The 10,045-nt window shown below is 38.7% G+C and overlaps 2 protein-coding genes across 6 annotated transcripts in view; one reads left to right on the forward strand and one right to left on the reverse strand.

The window, feature by feature from the left end:
* The window catches only part of LOC113682675 (E3 ubiquitin-protein ligase LRSAM1), a 96,336-nt gene that overhangs the window by 29,647 nt on the left and 56,644 nt on the right, over nucleotides 1–10,045 (reverse strand). The gene's annotated exons all lie outside the window — the stretch shown is intronic.
* Nucleotides 367–8,796, forward strand: LOC113682893 (MFS-type transporter SLC18B1). Of its 5 annotated transcripts, XM_089202849.1 has the most exons (18): nucleotides 605–743; nucleotides 1,555–1,638; nucleotides 2,093–2,188; nucleotides 2,309–2,382; nucleotides 2,581–2,728; nucleotides 3,289–3,357; nucleotides 3,764–3,854; nucleotides 4,113–4,181; nucleotides 4,516–4,586; nucleotides 5,186–5,284; nucleotides 5,377–5,474; nucleotides 5,678–5,773; nucleotides 6,090–6,164; nucleotides 6,548–6,614; nucleotides 6,909–6,935; nucleotides 7,613–7,659; nucleotides 7,757–7,814; nucleotides 8,268–8,407. In XM_089202849.1, the coding sequence occupies exons 3-18, from the start codon at nucleotides 2,102–2,104 to the stop codon at nucleotides 8,271–8,273; spliced, it is 1,182 nt and encodes a 393-aa protein (XP_089058975.1). In that variant the 5' UTR covers nucleotides 605–743; nucleotides 1,555–1,638; nucleotides 2,093–2,101; the 3' UTR covers nucleotides 8,274–8,407. The 5 variants fall into 5 exon arrangements, with proteins under 5 accessions (XP_027055873.2, XP_089058974.1, XP_089058972.1 ...); XM_027200072.2 differs by lacking the exons at nucleotides 1,555–1,638; nucleotides 8,268–8,407 and adding an exon at nucleotides 8,429–8,796 and having other exon boundaries at nucleotides 367–743; XM_089202848.1 differs by lacking the exons at nucleotides 1,555–1,638; nucleotides 8,268–8,407 and adding an exon at nucleotides 8,429–8,728 and having other exon boundaries at nucleotides 367–743; nucleotides 7,757–7,808.

Here is a 10,045-nt window from a genome sequence, read left to right on the forward strand (position 1 = left end):
GATGTCTCCCTCGGAATGTGTCATGGTTGTCCCCACACCAAAATCCAACTGGATGAAAGAAATATCCTTTAGGGGGTGGGATGATCACGTCAGATAAAACAAAAACATTTACAGCTACTTGACTTGGAAGTAAAACGTCACATTTCATTCAGCACCTCTGACCATTTTAAATAGAACATCAGGCCCCCGTCTGCTCTCTCTCCCTGAGTCACAGAAAACCTTACCCTAGGAGAGTGGAGGAAGACAGCTTGAACTAATGATTGCTTTGCAGTTTTCGACTTTACCGGATATTGACTACGTAGTAGTTAGGAACTGTACAGAAACGAGACTGCTATGCGTAATTCTACAAAAAAATTACAACAATGATCCCTCGCTTCACGCCAAAACGTTTGAAGCTGTTACCCTCCCCCAGAGTGGAATAGATTTGTCCTCACTCCAGTTGACCTCCAACATACCGTCAATCAAGGGAATGTGTCCGGCATACAATGTCGACCCGGAGGCCAAGTTATTCTCGTATCGCAAGTGTTAACGCCAGTCCCATTTTCCGCAAGCAGTCCAGTGTATCTTCAGCCGATTTCTTTGGGGAGCACCCGCCCGATGATACAGATGACGGATCATCCGATGGAACACAAAATGGCATCTGGAATACGACGAGGAGTAAACTCACATTGGTATCTCTGTGTCTTGTTTACTTCGCGGCGACAGCCTCTTTCGCGATTCTCTCTCCCTTTTTTCCCGGAGAGGTATGATAAATTTATTATGGGAAGGGAACTGAAATAACGAGGGTACATCGTGCTACTTTCCACTCAAAGGGAGCCTGAAAAAAAATATACCGGTACACTGCTTCACGATGCAGCTCAAATCCGACAACAAATTGCGTAAGGTTGTGCATGCAGGGAATAATACTATGCAAACTTCCACTGGAAAATCGTTCTCATTCAAATTGGTTAAAAATTTTGGTGAAAAGCAACATTATTTATCGTCATTTTTTCCCCTCATCTTCAACTGACTCTCCTTGATGTGTTAATTAACTTCTCATGATCTCTCTAAATACTTTTTGTGAAGCGGCGAGAACGCATGAGGTGGGCTCGCTTGGTAAGTCGAGCTCTTGATAGTTGTTGTGATTACATGGAAACTTCTCAGCTGAGTCAGCAAGTGAAGATTGTTTCCAGGTATTAGTGCCCAAATCTCAACAATCCACACAAGCTCAGTTTTGTTATATGCACCTGCGAGCAAGTGTGTCAAAGGCGGCAGCAAAGAAACGACCTCCCATTCCACACCCCTGCACCCCATTGGATGCATATCCAGTTTTCAGTTCATACTGCCTTCCTGAAGAGAGGTAGAAATTCTGGATAACTGATTTTTAAATCAATCAAGGATGACTTGCATGAGAAGGGAGGTGAAAGTCACAGGAAGTTCAGAGGGCCGGGTGTATTGAAAATAATCACTAAGCCTGAGTAGAAGAAAATGATCACTGGTTAAGTGTTATTACTCACGATAAGTAGTTTTCTGAACAATCGTGTTTTTTTTCAAACGTTTTTAATTTCTCTCTAGAAACAGAAATAATTTTTCAAGGAAGACCTTCTTGGAATTAAATACCCAGTTGTCATACCCAAATGTCATAATAATCCATAACAGGTCTGGTAGCATACATCTCAGTGTATAACAACTGCATAATAAATGCCATGTAGTTGAAATGTATACTTTAAGTTTCTTTTCTTTCCATGTAATGTTTTTTTTAGCTTTTGTACTGAGCAACAATAATTACTTTACTGTAATCATGTTTTTTATCAGCACTGGTCAATTCAAATGTCTGTACATACAATATAACTGTGATTGTAAAATCTGTAGTTGTTAAGTAATAAGTTTTATAAGTAATGTTAGTGGTAAGTGACTGTAGTATTATAGGTATTGTTTACATTGTATTACATGTAGCTGTAGCTTTTAAGTAATGTCTGTGTTGTATTGCAAGTAATTCAAGTGTATTGCCAATGAAATTTAAAAAAAGCAACCAAAAAAAGGAGCAAATACATAATTGAATTATACTGATTGTTTTTTAATATTGACCCTTGACATTTCATCTTTTTTTAAGGCACAAAAAATGAATGCCTCAGGTACTGAGATTGGTCTCATCTTTGGAATATATCCCCTGGTGGTGTTTGTTGTGGCACCACTAATAGGAGTCTTGGTAAGTTTAATGTCTACAGCAACTTGTGTGTGATTTTTTAAAGGAGAAATGACCTCATACTTTAATCACTTTGCTTCCATTTTTTAAGGTGATGATTTCTTTCTTTTCATTGTTGTTTAGCTCCCAACAATTGGTCCAAGATTCACATTGACAGCAGGACTGTTCCTTTGTGCTGGATCACAGATATTATTTGGGTATTTCAGTTATACCATTGTAGTTATACCATTGTAGTTTATCCTATGACTAAACTTGCAATTTATTTGCAAAAGCTCTGTTTTATCTTTACCTCAATAAATTGACAAGTTTTCAATGTAAAAAATTTACACTTATTAATCAATTTTGGGAGAAGAAATTGTAAATAACTTACGGCCTTCATCTCTTCCTCTTGACAGATTTGTATCAATGTTACCCAAGGGTGTAGTTTTTGTGGTTTTCTGTTTCCTCCTTCGAGTTGTGATGGCAATGGGTGGAGCTGCAGCAGACACTGCATCATTTGCTATTGTAGCAGGAGAATTTGGCTCCAATATAGGCACAGTGACAGTAAGGGTTGATGAGATATCAACTGTCTTGTGGCTCTTATGTTAAAAAATAAAAAAATAAAAAATAGTTAACAGCAGTGCAATATATAAGAGATAGTATCTTCATGTAACTGCAATAACAGACCACAAACTCAATTAAGAATGAGTCTTGTGTGGGCTCAACTTTTGAGGTAGCTTTGTACATCATCTCTCCTTTGGTCCTCAGAGATGAAGAATTTATAAAATGATCCAAGCTTTGACAGCATATTCGGTATAGTCCAACTTTTTCCCAGCTAATTTAAAATTTTCAAACCAGTTTTTTCTGAGACAGTAGAACACAAAACATAAATTTCTTTGAAAATTTTAAAACCAAGAAAAATTTTAAACACAACAACTACAGTATAAGGTATATAGGACCTGCAATCTCAGTCATCACATGATCAATTTTGGAGATGTTTGCTAGTTGCAAAGTTTACAAGTATGTTGTTATCAGTTTCAAACTGACAGTGTTCTCTAAGCTCTTCAGCTTGCACAATCCTTTAATCCTCATACTAATTAGCATGCCATTTGTGGATGTTGTAGGGAGCCATGGAGACATTCACTGGTCTGGGCTTTATGCTAGGTCCACCTCTGGGTGGAGTTTTATATTCTGTGAGTAATGAAATGACTGATTGGTTTCAACTTCTTTTAGGGTTTATGATGGCATACTAAAATTTTCCTTTTTCTATCTAAGAATCTGTTTCCATACTCCTTTAAAACATTATCCTGCAAAGTGCAAGTTATAGTTTTCATCAATTATTTTGCTCTGTACTGCTATGTGATTTTGATAAACTTTTACTCTGCATTGCAAAAATTCATGTTTCTGAGATTCTTAATCAGTGAAATGCTGTTAACAATATTTGATAAAAAGTATAATCATGATAAGTGACAAAAAAAACTACTTCAATACTAACTCCTGCTCAAAATACTGCGAGCCTTTTTGAAGTTGTCTTAAATTTTTCCAAAGTTTTTTCCTTCTTTGAACAAGCCTCAATTTTTCTTTCATTTAATGTTTTAGGCTGGCGGATTTAAACTTCCGTTTATCGTGCTTGGTGGCCTTCTTTTGTCAATACTTCCTGTGGTTATGCTTATTTTACCAAAAGACCAAGGTGCAAATTATGTTTGTTTGCTCTTTCTTGCTGTTCACTCTCTTTATTAACTTTCTGTCCTCTTGTCATCATGTCTTTTCCTCCCCGAGCACCTGCTGTTGTCTCAATGTCTTGGCCCACTGGCTCTTCAATTCTCTAACCTTCTTCCTTGTTTTGATCCTTCATGATCATTTTCATTCTTCTCTTACTTCGTCCTCATTCTTTTCCTTTTCCAAATTTAATTGACAAAGTGTCAAACTTTGGTTACTTGCTTTATAGACCTTCCGCGAAAAGTAGACACTGGCTCACTACTTCGAATGACAAAGATTCCAGGAATTGCTGTGATAGGTATGTGTGTGAAATTGATCTTCGATTCCTTTGAAACAGTCATTTTCGTTTTGCTATTTATCCCTGTGAATTACAGTTGTTTTGAGCTATCATTACCTGCCCTCTTTTAACCGATGAGGTCTTTCATTTTTGTGCCCCTGCTTGCTGAGATGCACTTGAAAGGGGCCCCATATCTAAGGAAATATGTAACCATCGAGCTGAAACATTTGCTTGTCACGTGATTGTTCAAACGTGCCTTTTGCAAAAACATCTTGATGCTAGCCGGCTGCGAGTTTTTTCTTCACTGTATCATGTGTGAACTTATTAAAGACGATTGCGCTCGTTATATTTTCAGGTTTATCTATCCTTGTATCGGGATTAGTGCTGGGTTTTTTAGATCCAACATTTGCGCCCTATATGAAGAAGGTATCAGTAAAAACTGAAATTTACCTACATTTAACTTTTTCCTTTTTTTAAAAAAAAAAAAGAGCTCTTTTGTTAATTTCCGACTAAATACCATTGGGTACTTAGTGTTAGCATTTTCCTTTCATCTCTTCGCCTTTTTGCATGATATTGTGTGGATGAATTAATTCTTCAATTTTATTTAACTTTTATTCAGCTCGTCAGTCTCCCTCGTCATTGGCGCTTTTCCGGGTAATCTGGTTTAATCTGTCGAGATCTTTAATTGCTAGAATAAGGTAATTTAGTGTTAACAACTGAGTTGAAACGGTAAATTGGCCACCGTAAAGGGTAAAAAAGCTGACGTTTCGAGCGCTCGAAACGTTAGCTTTTTTACCCTTTACGGTGGCCAATTTACCTTTTTAACTCAGTTGTTAACACTAAATTACCTGCTATACTCTCCCACTGACGCAGCACCACAGTTTCTTACCACAGAAACTTACCCCCTTTATTCATTTGCTGGAATAAGGGTTTAACGCAATTTTGGCTATTGAATTGTCCGTTTTACTAGTAGTCTCGAGTCGCTGTAAGGTTTTACGAAAGCTGTTTGAATGTCTGTTTCTTAGTTTGGACTTGGTCCCAGTAAAGTTGGTTTACTCTTCCTCCTTTGTGCCGGATGTTACGCTATTTCAGCTCCATTGGTTGGCTGGATAAGTGATAAGACGGTAAGAAACATGTTCTGTTGCACGGTTTAGTCTTAAGTCTTAATACTTACAACTTTTACCTCTAATCAGACGGTTTGGTCTCTATACTATAGGGGAGAACACGTGTGGTCATAATTATTGGTGCAGCTTTCGTAATTATTGGGATTTCGATGCTGGCTCCGGCTCCATTCCTAACATTTCTTCCTCAAAGGTTCGTCATTGTGATACTTGGAATTGTTTGCTGTTCATTAAATTAAAATGCGCACACCTTCTTACGTACTTATACTGTTCCAATTGATCTTCATAATTATGGCGCCCGACACCCTAAGCTTAGTTAGTTCTCAATGCTCCAACAGAGGTCTTTAGTCGGAAAAGTATGCGTAGGGCAATCATTCTTTTTCTTATGATTTCCAGGAAGGTATGGTTGGTGTGTGTATCCATGGGTATGTTAGGTGCTGCCGTCAGTGCGTATCAAGTACCTTGTATGCCAGACATGTTGGAAACAGCCAGGTAATAATTTACACCGTTACACTAGAAGTGTTTCTTTTGCAGAGTGCAGAGTAACCACTCCTCAAGTAGAAAGCCTTGGGGAATTCTCCTGGGAACTAAGTAACTACCGCTACTTTGTAGTTTGTTATGTTTCACTGCGAAAAATATGGTTTAAAATCGATTATGCTCAAATATTAGTCAACCCTTTCCAAGAAAAGTGAAAAGGATAAACTTTGATATAATTCTTGTGATCTATTCATAACATGACACATGGAGGGCGAGGTTGGGAGAGCTTCCTTGTGGCCTAAAATTGACTTGTGCCGATGTATCTCTTCAGGGAACATGGAATGCCCGATGACATCACTACCCATGGAGTGCTCTCCGGTATTTTCAATGCGACGGCAAGTATAGGGTAAGGAGTGAACAGCTCGAGTGCGGTGCCTTGAGCGCTCGCTTCACACCACTTGTCATTCTCGTTCGATTTTTGTACCAAGCATCACATATGGATCGAGTTCGCGACAGGTTGTCATCCTTGCTGCAAGGGTTTATATCTGAATTGTCAGATATCCTCCTGTCACAGAGAACAAGGCTCGATTACCGGCCGCTGTTCGGGAAATGAGCTGCGCTCCTCGTTCATTTTGGGTAAGGACGGAAGCTCGAACCCGAGAGAAACAGCGATAATCGAGCCCACAGAACCCAAACACTCCAAGTTCCAATTCCACGATTTGCACATTTTGTCTATGCTTTTGTTTCATTTCTTTTATTCAATTTTACTCCTTTTGGTTCATGTTGTAGTGCTTTTTTAGGACCAACCATTAGTGGATTGACAGAAAACTATTTGACATTTCAGTGGTCAACTGTGGTAAGTACATGGAAATCTTTGTCTCCAGGCTAAGACTGAGGCATCTATAATCGTAACCTTTCGTGTTTGACACACTCTGGGTTGGAAGTGAGATACGCATCGGTCGTTTAGAATGCAGTACGCTTTTTTAGTCGCTTTTCAACGCGTTCGTGTTGCAATTATAGCGGTTAGATAGAAGTGAAATGTCTTTTATTGGTGGTGAGTCAACGCTAGATATTTCATTTTAAAATGTGAGGTAGCCATCGTGGAGTTGAAGGAGACTTGATTCCTTTTTTGTACTTTGTTTCTGTTCAGGTGCTAGCAGGGATTCTTGGATTTCAGGTAACCTCAATGGATCCTTTAGAAGTTTAGTCTTGCTTGCGAAAGTATGACAAAAGTGAAAAAAAAAAAAAAAAAAGAAACAAGAACTGAAGTACAAGACCAATAACTACAAACATGATGTTCTAAGGCCTAATAAATTGGGGGGGTTGAGGACACCGTTTAGGGCAAACATCAAAGGTCACACCTCTTCTGTCTGCTTACAGCCCCTTTGACCCTCAAGATTGAACGACGTTTGCGTTGGCTGTGATCAGAGTACCTTTTGTACAAGGTTGATTTATAGATTCTACTGGGGAATTAAACTCAGAGTTTGTTTGAGGCCGTTTGCCGGTGCCCTAACTCCTTGCTTAAACTCGCTATCGTATGTTTTTGTCCCGCTGACGATTAGAGGCATTTCAATTCAGAACAGGTTCGAACAGGTGCTTTTGCAAGATCATAAATTTACTATTAGCGTGAACTTCATACCATTAGAAAGTTTATGAGTATTAGTTGGTTGAAATAAATGAGTGAAGCTGTGTAGTAGTTCTTCATATATGGCTCTGGTTCCGAGGCGTTGTAAAACGTTTGAAAGTATATGAGCCCTTGATAATTTTCGTCACTAGACAAACTATAAAACAAATGATAAGCTTGAAAAAATTGTGATAATAATAAGAGAGTATACTGTTTTCTATATGTTTTAGGTTGTTGTCCTGACTCTCTTTACAGTATTTGATCAAGGAAGAAAAAGGTTTGTTCGCCTCAGTGACAGAGGCTTTAATTGCAATTGGTGAACCATAAACATTCAGTGGATTGAATGTTTTTTTTTCGTTTCATTTTTTCACCAGAATGCGGAGTTATAGTGAAAGAAGAAAAGAACCTTTTGAGAAAGATACTCATGTACAAGTAAGTAAAACCCTCATTTTAGTCGTTGTTGTTGTTGTTCTCTTGTTTTGCTCTTCTCCCCCTCCCTCCACACCCTCCGTTGTCATCTCCTTCATTACTTGCCTCCATCCTCTCTTCCTACAAATCCTCCCTCCTCTTCCTTCCTAAAGTCGCTCCCTTTAGCTCTCTTCCCATTTTCCCTACACTCTCCAGTCCCCAATTCCAGGGGTATCGACAAACGTCGGTGACCAGCGGTCTACCGCCGCTTATTAGCTTGCCCCCAGACCCCTCTGGACACAACCTCCTATTACACCATCGGCAGCCACTTATTGGCAAATTTATTGAAACCTCTTTATTTTTTACTCTTTACCATTCAATCTTTCGCCAAAATCGATATATATGTTCCTCATTTTCTCTATGCTTGTTGATCTCTCTCGTTAAGTGACATCCGTTTTATTTTTATTATTATTCCAGGTATAACAATTGTTGTGTTTCGTGGAGTCAGATACATATAGACACTTTGTTTCAGGACGGATGATGGCTCAGAAAAATCGATATATATGTTCCTCATTTTCTCTATGCTTGTTGATCTCTCTCGTTAAGTGACATCCGTTTTATTTTTATTATTATTCCAGGTATAACAATTGTTGTGTTTCGTGGAGTCAGATACATATAGACACTTTGTTTCAGGACGGATGATGGCTCAGTTGTTCTTTGTCTAATTTGGTTCTGATAGCCGTTTTATTCTGTGCACTCTTAAGGATCTGGGGCCACGTTTTAATCTTGTGAGCTCTGTTCTCAACAATGCTAGTTTAAGAATAAAGTGATACGGTAGACAGTAACTGAATTCAGTCGCAAAATACTCTCCTCGAATCACGCAACTTACTTTCAATTCGTATTGTATTCAGAAATAAAGAACATTTTGTTTGCGAGAATTTGCATATAAATATAATAACGCGGCGGTAAGTTATAATAAAACGGTTTTCACCAATATGAAGATGGAGAATTGTCTGTAGAGAGGTTCATTGAAAGGGTAAAGTCGGTATTATGATAAAGGTAATTGAGGATCATAAAGGTCCTCCAGACAAAGAGTCCAAAGTCATCGGGCGAATCAAATGAAATCGTCCAAAAATCCTTCAGTGTCGCACTTAAGCGTAGCCAGGATATTACATTTTCCTTGTCGGCAATTTCTATTTGGTTTGCACAAAGATTTGGGTCAAGAAGGAAAGACTGATCGTCGTATAATTTCGTGAGCGCCAAAAAGCACAGCGAGCACAGGTAACACGAGTCGATAGGTTCAACACCAATCGGCCATTTCCGAGTTACAAAAACCCTCAAAACGAGGCTAAGTGTCAAACCTTAAAGGAGAAAATGAGTTTTATCATATAAACTAAGGTGTTGTACAAGGATTTCTAGCCCTGAGAGAAAAGTCGTAACAACACACGTGAAAAAATACGATATTTTTTCTGGTGTGTTTGATATCGTCAATCAGCAGATGACACGTCACTTGCCTTTCGCGCCACTCGGTCAGGTTGATGAATTAACAGCAAAGCCTTCACTACTCTCAATCCGTGGTTGTTTGTTGGAATTTTCTCGGATTAAGGCTTCTAAAACGCTGAAAAAATTCGTATCGCTTACTGACAGTGCCGTTCATACTTTCTTAGAAGGGAAAGAAAACCAAACTAAGAAAAGAAAAACCGAAAGTTTCGTATTCAGTGGCTTTGGTAATTGTATTTCTCGCGGCTGAGAACGAAAATCGACTACTGGAAGATTTTCCACAGGCCGCTTTTGGCTGTGTACCTGAAAGATTTCTTCTGTCGGTAAGGACAAAGTCAATAACTGAGAATTTTGTAAATTGAAGATTCAACGCGTTTTTTTATCTTGAACCTTAGCGCCAACGCACTTATTCACAATTTTTTTCGGGGTTGGCGATCCTTTTACTTTCATTTGTTCATAAAGTCGACTTTTCTTGTCAATGAAGTGCTATTGTGTTTATATGATAAACAAAATACTACATCTAGAAAGATATTTTTCGTCTTGTTACGAGCGTGGGACAAAGAAAAAATTCTGAGTTCCCATGAGGAATTGAACCTCAGACTCCTTCGGATTTCGCGCTCCGATGCTCTACCGCTAAGCCATAGAGACACTATAACTCAGTGGTAGAGCACAGAAGGTGGAAATAAGTTGAAATTTTGCCGTTTGCCACTTGCCCTGAACGTAATTTTTCACCCGCAGTAATGCATTTTGAACGT

Source organism: Pocillopora damicornis, chromosome 4 (genome assembly GCF_964200805.1).
Source record: "Pocillopora damicornis chromosome 4, jaPocDami1.2, whole genome shotgun sequence".
NCBI classification, from domain to species: domain Eukaryota; kingdom Metazoa; phylum Cnidaria; class Anthozoa; order Scleractinia; family Pocilloporidae; genus Pocillopora; species Pocillopora damicornis.

Coding starts and splice junctions, on each gene's coding strand:
- LOC113682893 (XM_027200072.2), top strand. CDS start 486: ATGTCGACCCGGAGGCCAAGTTATTCTCGTATCGCAAGTGTTAACGCC. Junction 744..2,092: donor CTCCCTTTTTTCCCGGAGAG/GTATGATAAATT, acceptor TCTTTTTTTAAG/GCACAAAAAATGAATGCCTC. Junction 5,774..6,089: donor GACATGTTGGAAACAGCCAG/GTAATAATTTAC, acceptor GTATCTCTTCAG/GGAACATGGAATGCCCGATG.